This window comes from Perissodus microlepis, chromosome 15 (assembly GCF_051167445.1).
Source record: "Perissodus microlepis isolate ML-2025 ecotype Zambia chromosome 15, ASM5116744v1, whole genome shotgun sequence".
Lineage (NCBI taxonomy): Eukaryota > Metazoa > Chordata > Actinopteri > Cichliformes > Cichlidae > Perissodus > Perissodus microlepis.
In genome coordinates, this window is record NC_140475.1 from 32,551,886 (window position 1) to 32,566,837 (window position 14,952).

The following is a 14,952-nucleotide window of genomic DNA, read 5'->3' on the forward strand; positions in this document are numbered from 1 at the left end:
AGGTTTTTACTCCATTTTTGGGGAGTTAAGTTCTGGTTTTGCTGTTTGGGTTCCAGAAAATTGACATGAGGATGAACTTCAGAATCAAGTCTATACCATGGGTACTAATACAGTGGCTACTGCCACTTTTTATCTACAGTCTATTTCTTGACCAAACGTACTAAGCCGATGTGGAGAACAAGACAAATTCATAACTGCTGAAAGCCAAAGTGTTGCCATGTTGACTTTACCAAGCAGTGCTCTGCTTAACAGCACACTTAGTAGTCTGACAGCACAAAAGTTTCTCTAAGTAATTATGTCTTGCAGACTGCATCACTTCATGTTTGTTCGCTACTGGATCACAGTTTTTAATCTCATATATTAAAAGAAGACGTCTAAATTTTCCAACAGACGTAGGAGCTGCCCTCTATTGACAAACGTGTGTTGGCGCCTAAATTACAAGCCACAGTTACGCATTACATAGCTACAATGGCCAACTGAGCACTGTATGACTTATACACTCTGAATTGTGTCTTGACCTTTATATATAAAAAAAAACAAAAAACATTTGTTTGGCTCATTGCTGGGAAGTTACACAGTAAAACCTCTGTGGTATTCTTTAAAGTTGATCACATCAGTAGAAATGTGCTGGAAAACTGGCTGGGGTTTTCTGGAGATTGAAAGACAACAGGGATTTGCTTTTTTGATTAAGCTATCATCTCAAAAAATATCTTTCAAACAGCCCAACAAGAATTAAATAGAACCACATTTATGGATTCAGCGGATGTTCTCATCCTCATCTGCTGCTCTATGGTGGATGTTTCCTAACTACATTGTTCATCATGAATGTCTTCATGTGGTGTCGCTCTCATCGGAGCATGCAAAGATTAAGGAAGAAATTAATCATGTTCATTAAATACATCATAGTGGTTATAACTGGATGATGTGTCACAGAGAGGCTGACAGAAATATGAGTTGCAGAGAGATTAAAGGGGAGTTTTCTTTGTTATATAAATGTAGGCAAGATGGAGTAAAGCTACAGAAACAACATGTGGTTTTGCAAAAGTTGTTTTTTTTCAGTTGAAATTGCTTCACATGTGGGTCAAGGTGGTATTTCATTGGAATTGATGAATAGAGGAGTAATGTTTGCGGTCAGTTTGGTGTCATAAGTCTTTATTTAATGAATAAATAAAGAATTATATGTATATGTCATTAAGTATGTATACTTAATGACTATAATACATTAAGTATGTATACTTAATGACTAGCTGTGATAGACTCCATGTCACGGCAAGGTTACGCCGGTGTGTTTCTGAAACGGACCCAAAAAGGACACACAGGAGAAATGAACTGGTGTTTTTAACAAAAAGCGAGTCTGATACAAAAAACCCAGAAAAACAAGGTGAGGTGAAACTAAACTGAAATCTACACTGGGAAAAACCATGACTATCTATGAAGACAATGAAAAGAGACAAGAACATGAAACTGAACAGGAACATGCAACAACGTAAAATGAAATAATTCAAACTTGAACAGTGGGAATCAAAAATGCGGACTTGACATGAAAACAAACAGACGACCCGACAAGGAACAGAAGGAGACACAGGACTTAAATACACATCTGAACAAGCCCATAAAAAAGTCAGTGATCACTCTCAAGCTCTCTTGGTTTTTATTACCACTATTCATCTGCAGCAAGTTTTAAAGCTTAGTTTTTAAAACCTTATGCTGTAACTACAGCCCAGCCCATGCAGCAGTATATTAATGACTAACCTCATATTGATTGATTGATTGATTGTACATTTACAGTATCCTGCCACGGCGATTGCATTTGTTCCTAACCTCCTAACCATCGGGAACCCTCACGTTAACTTTTTTCAAGTGGAAAAAAGTTGTTGTTCACCCTCTAGCTTCACTTTGGTTATATTATGGTAACCATAGCTGTGTAGCTAGCCACCACGTAGCACATCATTATATACCAGCTAGCCCAACTGCAGTAACCCGACACTGCTGTTTAGTTTTATGTGTTCATTTATGTCAGAAGTGATAGCAGAGCTGTAGTTAATTTTTATTTATTTTTTTTTAGAAATCCCTCAGTCAGAACATGGTATATTTTATTTAAATAAAAACTAGCGAGCTAACTCCCTGCTAATTAAACTTCATAAACTCTTTTTCGTGGATGCCTGGATGTTAGACTTAATTGTTACACCTGGTAGAGCAGCAACGCTGATCATTTTATTAAAAATGAAAGAATTTATTCTAGGCATGGCCAAGTGGCAGAAGGCTTTCACTTGGGTGGTCTCAGAATGTCATCTCTGCTTTTTGAGGATGAAGTGGTTCTGTTGGCTTCATCGGATGATGAAGCTCGCACTGGAACGGTTCGCAGCCGAGTGTGAAGCCGAGTGTGAAGCTACCCGGCCCCAGATAAGCGGAAGAAGATGGATGGATGGAAGGAATTTAGAGAGTTTGTAACTCTCAGTGATGCTGCAGTGTTCGTTTGAATTTGGGACCTGAAGCCTAGTTTGGACCCGGAAACGGCTAATGATGGAACTCATGACAGACTGGGGAGACACGAAACACAAGGAGGGACACATGAGAACAGATAAGGGACGGCACGGGCATAACTAAAAGAAAAAACTCTGAGGACAAGACAAACTACATAGAGGACGGGGAAAAGACTCATAAATCAGGAGACACGGGTGAAAGAAAACTAAAACAAAACTCAACTAAATCCTAACTACTAATAACAACACAAGAACTTAACATATTTTCAATATAATATAAGAAATCACAAATCTAAAATAAACTCAAAAAGCTGGGTCACAGACCCAGCCCCTGTCACTGCAGCAACCATGTACGTTAAGGGGATGAGCTGAATAGATTTGGTGTGCACATATCAGGATTAAAAAGTACACGTTTGGTTGCAATGTTATAGTATTGTGCAAAAGTTCTGAGTTTGCCCTCATTTCTGTGTATTTTGCTTTCAAAGAGTCAGACTTTGTAGTATTTTTCAAAAATTGGTCTTTGGAAATAAATAATTAAATTAATTAATAATTAATTAATAATTAAGTACATTCTCCGGGATTTCTGAAGATCTGTTTCTGCTTATTTAATCATTTCAGTCCAGTTCTTGTACCTGACCATTCAAGCCACGTAACACTTCTACACTACTATTCAAAGAGCCCATTTTAAGTTATATTTTTAAGCACTTTGTTACTAGCACCTTGTCACAATAGCACATCATGTATGAAGAAGAAATGATGGACTAAATCTTTCTTAATAATAGGGAGAAATTCAGCAAAGACCTGACACAGGAGTTAAGACCTTCATCTGGACCCTCAGTTGATCCATCCAGTGTTCACTGTCGCCAAGAGAGGTGCAACGGTGTCCTTACAAGGTAAGGACGTCAAGAGAGGTACAACAGCAGTGTTTACATCCATCTGTAAAACATGGTGGAGGTTTGGAGCTGTATTTCAGGCACTGATGTTTCAGAGCTTGTCAAAATTATAAATGCAGAAAAGTACCTTCAGATTTTGATCTGCGATGCAATACCATCTGGAAAACAAGTGATTGGCAACAGCTTCATTTTTCAACATGACAAAGATCTCAAACACACTGCCAGTGCAGTGGATTGGCCTCCCCAGACCTCAAACTTCCCCATTGTTGAAGAAGTCTGGAATCATCCTGACAGAGAATGAAACAAAAGACTATATATCCCAGAAACACGATGCCCCTATTCTTCTTCTGAAGATTTTTTTTTTTTTTAAATCTTCTAAAAGTGTTCTTTTTTTTCTTTGAATCTTCACACTAACAAGCAAACAAGTAATAATATAATAGTATAATTTATTAATTGATTAAAACAAAAACAGAAAAAACTCCAGTTTCAGGTTTTGTGGGATTTAGCTAAAAAGTAAAAGTGAAGTTAGTTTCAAACAAACTGTAAAGGTAAAACTGACATTGTGTAAGAGAACAGTGCAAACTGCATTAATACAAAGTGTGTACACTATAAAGCTAGGAAATAACCTGAAGTAACTGTTTTCTGTATGACTTGAGCAGTCTCTTACATCTATGTGGAGGAATTTTCACCGACTTTATAAAGCCGCTCCAGTTCATGAGAATTGGGGACGTTCATTTATGCACAGCATTTCATTTGAATAGGTTATTACAACATCTTGATTTGTTTTCCCCCCTCTCCGCTCTGGTGCACTTGTATTGTTGGGATTGTTATCCTATTGCGAGGTCTGATTTCAGCTCAGCTTCCGCTCTCAGGCAGATGGGCTCACAGTTGGGTCTAGAGTACTTTGGTGTACAGAGGGGTAATCATCACCCCTCGACCACCGTGCTGATATGCTATGTTTGGTCTTTGCAAGTCAAGACTGTGGCATTGTCTGGTCTGAATGCTACAGACGTGCAAAGTGACATCATCAGCAAGGGTATTCACACTTGTCGATGATCAGTTAATCAATGTAATCAGTTTGAGTTTGGCTTAAATCAGGACCAGAAGGGGGGTAGAAAAAAGAAAGAAAAAAGGGTCCCAGACTATTTTTTTTACCCACTCAAGCCAATGGACATTCCAGCACCATCACCCCAGTGAATTACATAGAAAACCACTGTTTATAAGGATAACAGATGGACACTCAAAGCTTCTTTAGTTATTCTAGTGGGTATTCTAGGTCTATAAATCTTGTTAAAATAAAGAAAGAATACAACGGAAAGTGAGCATAGTAAATCTTTAAACGGGTGCTATTAACATTTTTGGTGAAGTTTAGGTCCAGACATGTTTTAGTAAGTTGTAGCCTAGAAGGTTAGCTTAATACGTTTTTGGAAAATGACTTTTTTTTTTATATTTTCCGCACCACAGGGTGTTTAACTAACGGTTTAGCAGCTACAACCATTCTTATACAAAGTCTGACGTTTTCAGAGGATGAAACATAATAAGCCAAGATCATTTAAAATATAATGACTGTTCTTAATACTTTGATGAAAATCCTTTGCAGTCAGTGACTCTGCACATGACATCACCCCTGGACAAGCTCTGCGAGTCCTTCACTGGAGCTGGTTTCAGTTGCCGCTTGTTTGTGGGTCTCTCTGCCTCCAGCTTTGTATTTAATAACTGAAAATCTGCTCCATTGGATTCAGATCAGGTGACTGACTATTTCTTTGCCCAGAGAAACTCTTATCAGTACTCTTCGGGTCAACATCAGTTTACGGTGTGAAGCGCTGTCTGATCGGACGAATCTGCTCGGGGATGTTCCACCATTGTGCACTCATCTCAGATTGCTGAGGCTCTCCTAAAGTGTTTTCTGTTTCTCTGATACGTTTATTTTGTTTTTCCAGCCTAATCTTATCACCATCCTTCAAAATCTCTGTGGACCTTACTTTTTGCAATTTCAGTAAAATGCTATCAAATTCAAGTTCAACACAATGCCAGACCCTCCTTTTTACTCCTTAACTTGTCAGGAAATAACAAAGGAACATGTTTCATGTAGCTGGTCAACAGTCGAATTTACTTCTGAGCCTCTGAAAACAGGAAAGCGTGTATATAAACTGGATGTAATGTTCCTAAAAAGTTATTGCAATGCTTTTATTAAACCCCTTGAATTAAAGCTGAAAGTCTGCACTTCAGTCACATCTGTATTATTTTTTCTAATTCATTGAAAATGCACTGCAGCGGTGTACGAAGATGAAAATGAAAAAACTAACTGTAACTATCTGGATAACCACTCTGTCCACGTTATGGGCAGCTTTCCCCCAGTTACAGTCACAGAATTTTATATTATATTAATAAATGCTCTCCTTTTTACATCCTGTAGAGACTGACAGCCATACCTCGGCGGTCGCTTAAACATCACCACTGCATGAGCTCATATTAGGAGTATGAATGCCTTTGCTTTCCTGTTATTCTTCCATCGTTTATTTAGAACACAATACTTCAGCTAACTTCATATGTCCGTGGGGGCTGTGATTTTGTTTTCCTTGATTCCCTGATATTTATTTTATTTTTTATTTTTTGTTACCGTGGCTAACTTAATCTAATGCTTATGTTATGCTCATGCTTATGCAAGGCTTGACCTTAACTCTGAATTCCTTTGTGCTTTCGGGGACCCAGGAGATAATCTTGACTCACTTCCAGGAAACAGCAGAGTCCAATTCTCCTCAGTTTCCCTCCCCTCTAAAATCCCCAAACGCCTTTTACGCCAAATACTTTGTGGGGCTTGATGAAACTATCACTTGGAATTCATTTGTTGCTGTTAGTGAGTTTACCAGCCACAATGTCCTGTGGGTCGTGTTTAGACTTGCTGGCATCTCAAATAATCAGCTGTAACTTTTGCCTTAAATCTACATATTTATAACTGTGGCACAGTGGGGTGAGTGCTGTGTTCTCATGCCTGTTAAACTCCACAAAGGAGTAGGAGTGAGGAGGGTCCAGATTTAGAAAGGGTCAGACTAAACAGATATAAGACAACAACAATTTGAAGCTAGATGCACACTTCCTGTCTGCTCCTAAAGTGAGAAAAAAAGAAAAAAAAAAACATATATATTTTTTTAATAAAGAAAACCTTGGGATAAAACCTTTCTTATGTAAAAAAAAAAAAAAAAAGTTAGTTAGAAGTTAGTTTTGAATCCAACACACAGATTCCGGTAACAGGAAGATCCAAAGAACTCAAAGACGCCTAATTCTGGATTATTCTTTAGTCCGTTGAGTGGACTGAATAAAATTTCAAGACTTTAATACAGACTGTGGGACATGTTCATACTAAAATGTAATTATTTTGGATATTCAAGGGAGTATTTATTAAAAAAGAAAACACCTGTCCTGTGTGTCTGTGTACGTCATCTGTCATAGGTAATCTTAGAAGGTGACTGGGCTTCTTTAAGTTTGTCCTCGGTGCATCAACACTTGTATTGCTGTAGATGTGCAGACGTCACCAACATGGCAACAAATGACCACCACACAAGTTCAGTGTTTGATAAACTGCTAAAAATCTCATGAAAATGTCTCCATAATGACTTTTATGTACAGTGCAAGTCTTGAACCAACCCTCATTTCTTTATATTTTGCTAGCAAGAATCAATGCAGCGATTTAATGAAACGTGCAAACATACATGAAATTACAGCACCACCTCTATTCTTCAGCACAGCCTGAACTCTCTCAGACAAGCTTTCTTGCAGTTTCTTGTGTCTTCAGGAATAGTTCTTTACTTTCAAAGCTGTTCTTTAGATGTTGGCTGCCTTTTGTTCTGTTTGATTGCGTTTGGGGTGTGTTTTTAATCTGGCATACCTGATGAAGTCAAATCTGATGAAGCTTCAGTGAACAGTAGGTGGATCCACTCTCTCAGCTCCCGTGTCAGGTCTTTGCAAGATTCTTTCCCTATTTTTTAAGAAGATAACTTTAAGATACTGTTCATCTGTTCTAGCTTTTCGGCATTCTTTTATGGACACACTCCAAAGCTTGCTGAAATATTCCTGAACAACACTGTAGAAATAAAAGTACCATTTTCATTCCTGTCACACTTATCTTTTCTTTTGTAGATTCAACAAAAGAAACAGGCATACGTGACGGACTATTAATAACAAAATGCCTAAAGATATAATTTCAACTAGTTCTTTGTTAAGTTGTCTGTTATTGTAGACACAACACTGCCTCATGCCAGTGTTGTGTGTAGTGTAGGTGACTTTTTATGCTGGAATGATTCATAGGTCAGTATTAAGTGGCTTAAAAAAACACAATGATTCCTCTGAAATGGTCATGCTTACCAACTGGACTGAAAATGAGTGAAAAAGCAGCCAATGTCTAAAGAAAAAGCTTGAAGACCCTTCAGAAAGTCTTATTTTTTCTTAAATACAAGAAGCAAAATATGAACAAATGTGTGGTGGCTCAAGACTTTTGCACAAGGCTGATTTTTTTTGTGCTGTTTCCTTACACGGTGAAGTCACAGACACTTTTATAGCGCCAGACCACAGCTGAGACCACAGACAGAGATAATACATTTTAAGTGCATTTACAATAAATGCATTAACTTTACAGCATTCGAGAAGTCTATAAACCACTGACGTCTTAAATATCCCGTGATTCACTGTAGACTGAGCAACATTGCATCTGCTCTTGGAGTTTCCAGGCTTTGGCATCTCTTAAGTGTCTTTGTTTTTCCAGTCTGCCAGCTCCTTTCTGTCTGCATGAGCAGGCATGAGCAGCAGCAGTTTACCTCTCAGAGAGGTGTTTTGTTTCGTCTTTTAAGGTCGCCTGCTGACAGAGACCCCCTCTCCGCTGCTCCTCACTGTAAACATAAGTCACACTGTAATGAATGTGTGATGGCTGGAGAGTCGGAGCAGGCTAAGTGCAATGACGTCCCGGGTGTTCTTGCTGTCTGTCGGGGCTCTGCTCTTCCTCACTACCATTTACAATAACTTCTGTTTGGGACAGAGGTGCGTGCTGCACCCAGAGGTTCATCACTGGGAAAACAGCACCCTCAGAAACCCTATGGAACAAATGATAGACAAAAGCTTTTCCACTTGATGTAATGTTCCCGCTCATATAATTTCTTCCACTGCTGAGCAAAGAAAGAGCATCACACACAAACAGAAACGTTATTAATTTGTTCGAGTTAAAAAACAAATAAGAAAAATAGGAAGTAGTACAGATGTGTAGTTAATTTGCTTGGGATTTGTAAGTTCTGAAGTTGTTTATTACATCTGCAATTTCTGGAATGAATTAGACCACATGTGAAAATCCAAGCCACCCATTTCTAGTTAAGAAATACTCCTCAGAAAAAGATGATGACATTTCATGGAAAACAATTGCAGTCAACGTGCTCTTATTTTAATAGCTTTCTGTGGCTGATAGTAGTTGGTGTCCAAAATGTATGGGACTTTAATCATTACTGAATATGAACCAACAAAATGGTAATGCATTTGTACAGAGTACAGTATTTATGCTTACACTCATGCACTGGACTGTTTTATGTGGCTGGCCACATACGACGCACTTTGATGTTAAGTGAGCCAGACCTGTGAAACTCCCCTTCCTGTCACTCTAAAGACAGTTAACTACACATTTACGATCCCTGAGATATTTTTTATATAAGAAACAAAAAGTGCATTTTCAACAGTAAATCTTTTTCTAAATTACTTATACAGCATGAAGAAATAAATGTGTAAAATTACAGAGAACATATTTATTTTTTCCACGCTGCCACAATTTCTTTCATTTACTACAGAATAACAGAAAAGGGCAACATGGTGCTGCAGCACTATGGCCTCACGGCAACAAGGTCCTGTGTTCGACTCCACCATCTGGCTCGATGGCTCTCCACCATGTTTGAGTGGGTAGTCTGGTTTCCTCCAACAGTCCAAAGACATGCAGTTAGTGGGGTTTGGTTTAGTGGATATGATAAAAATTGCCCATAGGAGGGAATGTGAGTGTCTCTGTGTTGATCTGTCCAGGGTGTACTCCGCTTCTTGCCCTGTAAAAGTCCTGATAGGCTCCAGCCAACCTGTGACCCTGATAAGGATAAGTGGAACAAAAAAAGTTCTGTAAAAGAAAGACAAAACAGAAATTTCTATAGTAAATAAAAAGTAAAGTAAAGAAATAATAGAAACGTTTCTGTCATTTAATTATTGATTCGTTACTTTATTACTTTAGTGTATTATGATTGTCAGTGGGAGAGATATTTATTAGTAGGAAAAGCTGTCAAACGTATGAAAATACTGACAAAAGTTCAAAACTTAAGCCCATCATTCACTATTAAAAGCCATTAAAGCCATCACATTTAAAGCCATCCATGGGGCCAAATTGGAGTCCTTGCTGGGCCAATTCTGGCCACCAGGCCTCATATTTGACACCCCCACTATAAACAATTTTTAGTATTAAGTTACTTTAGCAAAAGGTTTACAGTAATATGTGTGGATTATTAAAGATAAAAGGTTTGGAGCACCATGCTCGTAAACATATGTTGCATTTCTTTCATTTAAATATCCATCATCCATCCATCCATTATCAATTAACCTCACATTCATAAAAACAAACGTACAGTGTTTGGGTGGGGCAAACTTTAAACGAGTAATTGGCATTTAAATTTTATTTTATTAACAGTGTTATTGGAAGCGGCTATAGGCGCAGTTATCACATTTAACTTTACTGTTTGTTTTTGCGCGCATCGAACGCACATCACTTAATCTAGCAGTTGCCTCAAACGTTTAGATCTTTGTTTGTAACCAAATGTGACTCATATCTAACACAGAAAATTCCGCTGAAGTCTCATCTGTGACACTGTCGTCTCTTTACCCACATCGTTCAGTTCACTTCCTGACAGAATCACTGACGGCTCACTGACAAATGAGAAAGGGAACGGAAATCCTATCCATCAATTCTGTCAGACTGCTGGATGTTTCAGTATATTAGAGACAACCCACCACTTAGCCCACAACTGTGCGCCACGACCTCTCGGTAACTTCTGGATTACTGGAAAGCAGAGGGGATGAGACTACCAGAGAACATGCCCCTGCTGAGTCCTTATCGTCTCTTGCAGTAGGCTGAAGAGGAACTGCGTTTCCAAACCCACAACACACCACAGGTAGCGTCTCTAACTAAGGCTATCTCGTGGATAGAAATGGAAAGCTCAAACTCTACGCACGGACCTTATTCAATAAACGAGACCACGACTCAGAATTCACAAACAGACCGTGTCGAGAAATCAATCAATTTACCGATTTTTATGTTTGCTGGAGGTGCCGTTGGGAATTTAATTGCAATAATCGTTCTTTCGGTATCAAGACAGCAGCGCAAATCTTCAGCTTTCTACACGCTGGTGTGCGGGCTGGCGGTGACGGACCTGCTGGGCACCTGCCTGGCCAGTCCGATAACTATAGCCAACTACCTTAACCCCAATGTGCTGTTGGACCAACATGTCTGCGAGTTTCAGTCCTTTTTGTTGCTGTTTTTCGGTTTGACCGGACTCAGCATCATATGCACCATGGCAGCAGAGCGATACCTGGCCATATGCTGCCCGTACACCTACCAGCGGTGGGGAGTGGACCGACGCTTTGCGCAAAAGCTTCTGCTCTTCATCTACATCAGTCACATCTTCTTTTGCTGCCTCCCAATGATGGGCATGGCGAATAGCACACTGCAGCCGTCCGAAACCTGGTGCTTCATCGACTGGAGGAAACACGACCCCGTGTCCACCACCTACTTCGTCCTGTACAGCGTCGTTAGCCTGCTGCTGATCCTCGGCACCATCCTGCTGAACCTGGCGGTGTGCGGCGCGCTGCTGATGATGCGCCAGAGGGTCGTGCAGCTGCCCGTCACCAGAGGCAGCGTCCGCGAAAGGTGGAGAGCTCTGTCCTCGGCCGCAGAGACTCAAATGATCGCGGTGCTGGTGATGACTTCTGTGGTGGTCCTGGCCTGCTCAGCCCCACTAGTGGTAAGAGAAGTCTTTAATTAACGAGTGGTGCGCAGAGAAACGTTGGTGTAACACTGCCTGGCACTTATAAACACGAGGAATTACCAGTATTGTACTGATTAGTATCGAGACAGCAGTGCGAAACATGCATTTTAATTAAAACTGGCCAAAATAATTTTACCCACTTTCCAGCTTATCCTGGTATTTTTCCTCTAAAGCGATGCACGCAGTTAGCCTGAATTTCACAGGCAACAACTGCCTGTGAAATAACGAGGAACTACTTAAATCTGTAAAAGGACCTAAAAGTGGACGAACGTAGTGCTTGATTTGCTCAGTTTGCTTGATTCCAGCAAATATTTTCAGTACGTTCAGCATCAGATACTCCAGAAGTTCAACTTAATATAATTGGATAAATATATATCCTACACACACACACAACAATATGTATCATTAAAATGACTACAACTGAAAACTTCTGGTGACAGTTTAGTAGGGCTACCTTCACATTTTAGGCATTTTACTTGCATGCCAGTTCATCAAATATTCTTGTATATTTGATGAATATATTCTATATTGTTTTCTGAAGTCCAGTCATTATCTGGTCACAGTGGTTAGCACTGTTCCCTCACACCAATAAATTCCCGAGTTTGAAGCCTTTCAGTGTGGAGTTTGCTTATTTTGCCTGTGTACTGTGGTACTAAGGCTTCCTCCCACAGTCCAAAGACAGGAGGTTAGGTTCATTCTAAACTGCCTATAGGTGTGATTGTGAATGGTTGTCTGCAACAGGCTGGTTACTGGTGCAGGGTGTAATCTGCCTTTAATTGGATAAAATTTGATCATTTCTCTTCACCTCATACAGAGACTTTATATTTTGGCTTTTCAGAAAAGCCATGAAGTGTTTACACTGTGTTAAACAATGTGGATTTTATTGTGTTAGAAAATAAAGTCCCTGTCTCCAGAACAGACTTTATTAGTCATTTTCTGCTCAAAGCTAACGTTTATTTTTTATACTTACAATGTCCAGCTAAACCCAAATAGCAGAAATTAATAATGCAACTCAAACAGCTTGCAAAATATTTGTAACCAGAGGTGTAGTCTACATGAGGACACCGCCTTAATGTTGAGTTTGCTCATTCAATCCAGGAATCCAGGAATTTGATTTGACAGACTTTTCTTTGTTAAGATGACAAAACAGGAAATCTTCCTGCTTATGAGCTGTTAACAGTCTAAAGAAATATATTATAACAGCTCCTTTCTTCTGTTTTAAGGTTCGTGTGTTTGCAAACTGCTTCAGTGATGAAAAAAACTTCAAAGCAGACCTGGCTGCCATCAGGATAGCCTCAGTTAACCCCATCCTTGACCCCTGGATCTACATCCTCCTCAGGAAGTCCCTGTTCCGCCGGTTCCTCGGTTTATCCAGGCGAGGCAGCAGCAGCCGCAGCAGCTCCCCTCCTTTAACGCAAACCACCCTGTTTACTACCAGCATTGTGAAGGACAGCAGCGTGTTCACCCAGCTGATGTGCAACGCCAGCATCATCACTCAGCTGCCCGCTACTGTCACATTCACTCCGCGTGACACGGAGAGAGCCTCCAGCAGACTTGACTCTGCTGAGTGAGCACATATTTGACACCGATGAATGTTTACTGCGTTATGGTGGCGTGAAGAGCTTCACATGCGGCCACAGACTGTCTCTCAGAGCCGCTGATGATGAAGATGTGGTGGGCCCACAGCACGGAGGGATCCCCAGAGCTCCTGGAGGATTATTTATTGACTGAAAGAGTTGTGTGTCACGGGGCTGACAAGAAAAGAGAAACAATGTTTGATTGAGTTGTTGTTACTGAAGTGCAATGATAGATCGAGCCTTTCCATTCTGTCCAACCTCCCCTTGTGGCTTCCGCCTAGCTGAGACACTCTTTCACTAGATGAATGTCGTCTCTCATGGGGCTCACCTCCACCTTTCCCCTTCCACCTTCCTCTAGATGTCTCTGACAGTGCCATAGAGCCATCAGATGGTTCTTGTGATGGACAGGATCCTCCCTCAGCTCCAACCGTGTTTATGGAAAACTCCCCGATGGTTTGTGTAGGTTTCGTTATTTCTTTTTCATCAGGAGAAACATATGAAATTAATAAAGCACTGACCAAAATATGCTGATGGTTGTTTGTAATAAAGACTCATGTTTGCACTAGAAAATCAGTCAACTGTCTTTGTCCTGAAATGAACTCATGTGCGCAATAAGAGCCAAGTGAAAATGATGAGAGGTCACATCAACAAAGAAAAAGTACATAGGATGAAAGAGAAGCAAAAAACCACATCCACTTTGTCTCTTTCTTTATGACAAATACATTGAAAACAAAACAAAAAAAACCCCACCACGCCAAAAAACAGATGCAGGGAAATCAGGTCATTAGTCATTATGTGTAGGCAGGTAAGCACTAAAACACTTTCGCCTTAATGCTAACAGTCTGCACTCCTGTTTAGAGGAACACTAAAGAGCTGTCACTGGTGGCTAACTGAGGCTGCCAGCATCCATCATAACATGGAAAGAGGAGAAAGTGAGCTCCGTGTGCCCAACAAAGACACGCTGCAGATGTGCGTCCTCCTCTGAAAGATCACGTGGAGCCACATAAAAGAAACTTGTGCCTGTTGTTACCATACCGACTTCTTGTAAACACAGTCTGGTGTAAACAAACATGACACCGTACACTCAGAGCTTCAAGTAAATCATTCAGTTCTACTTAAAAGTGCTGACATTTGTGCTGCATTATTAATTTGTGCCCACTAGGGGGAACTAACTGACATTTTTTAAAATATATCATCAACATGTGGTTTTGCCTTTGGGAAACTGGGAGATAAATAAGGTTTTAGCTCCTAATCAAATACCAAATTGCCATTTTATTCATCACCACTTTGTATATTATCTGCACAACAGTGGCAGAGATACTGGAAAGTTTTTAAGTGAAGAAGCACACATTTGAGGCCAGGAAGAAACATACATGACAGAACAGAGCAACTGAAATGTCATGTTAGATTTATACACGCTCTCCTGAAATTAAACGCTGCACACACATAATCAAGATACTTGGACCTGATACTTGAAACTGTGCATCAACAGGGAAGAAAGGTGATTTAAGGGACGTTAATCGTGTTTCAGAAACTGCTGATCCGCTGGGATTTTCCTGCACAAAGATTTAAAACATCCAGTCAAGGGAGTTTCTCTGAGTGTAAATGGCTTGTCAAAAACAGAGGTCAAAGGAGAACAGATGTTTTGAGATGACCAAGGTGTGTAGAAGAACATGTCTGAATGAAACTTGCTGAACAGATTTATACAGCAGCAGGACAACAGGAGACTGGAAATACATTACCTGGTCTGATGAATCCCAATTTCTGCTGCAGTATTTGGATGGACGGGTCAGATTTAGGCAGGCTGCTGGTGGTCTAATGATCTCAGTGCACTTTGACCCCAGGAAAACCCACTGAGCATCGCTTAAACGCCACTCCCTATCCGAGTATCGTTGCCGACAGTGTCCATCCCTTCACGAGCACAGTGTACGCTTCAGAGGATAAAAAT

General features: G+C 40.1%; 1 protein-coding gene across 1 annotated transcript; it reads left to right on the forward strand.

Annotated features, from left to right (window-relative positions):
* The first annotated feature begins 10,260 nt into the window (after window positions 1-10,260).
* Window positions 10,261-13,564, forward strand: LOC146372491 (prostaglandin E2 receptor EP4 subtype-like). The gene is made up of 2 exons (XM_084953108.1): window positions 10,261-11,403; window positions 12,651-13,564. The coding sequence occupies exons 1-2, from the start codon at window positions 10,591-10,593 to the stop codon at window positions 12,996-12,998; spliced, it is 1,161 nt and encodes a 386-aa protein (XP_084809234.1). The 5' UTR covers window positions 10,261-10,590; the 3' UTR covers window positions 12,999-13,564.
* The last annotated feature ends 1,388 nt before the right edge of the window (window positions 13,565-14,952 follow it).

Bases quoted from the DNA above. Each gene is read 5' to 3' on its own strand.
- LOC146372491 (XM_084953108.1), top strand. From the start codon at position 10,591: ATGGAAAGCTCAAACTCTACGCACGGACCTTATTCAATAAACGAGACC. The intron at 11,404-12,650 runs GTAAGAGAAGTC...TTCTGTTTTAAG, and splicing joins CCTGCTCAGCCCCACTAGTG to GTTCGTGTGTTTGCAAACTG.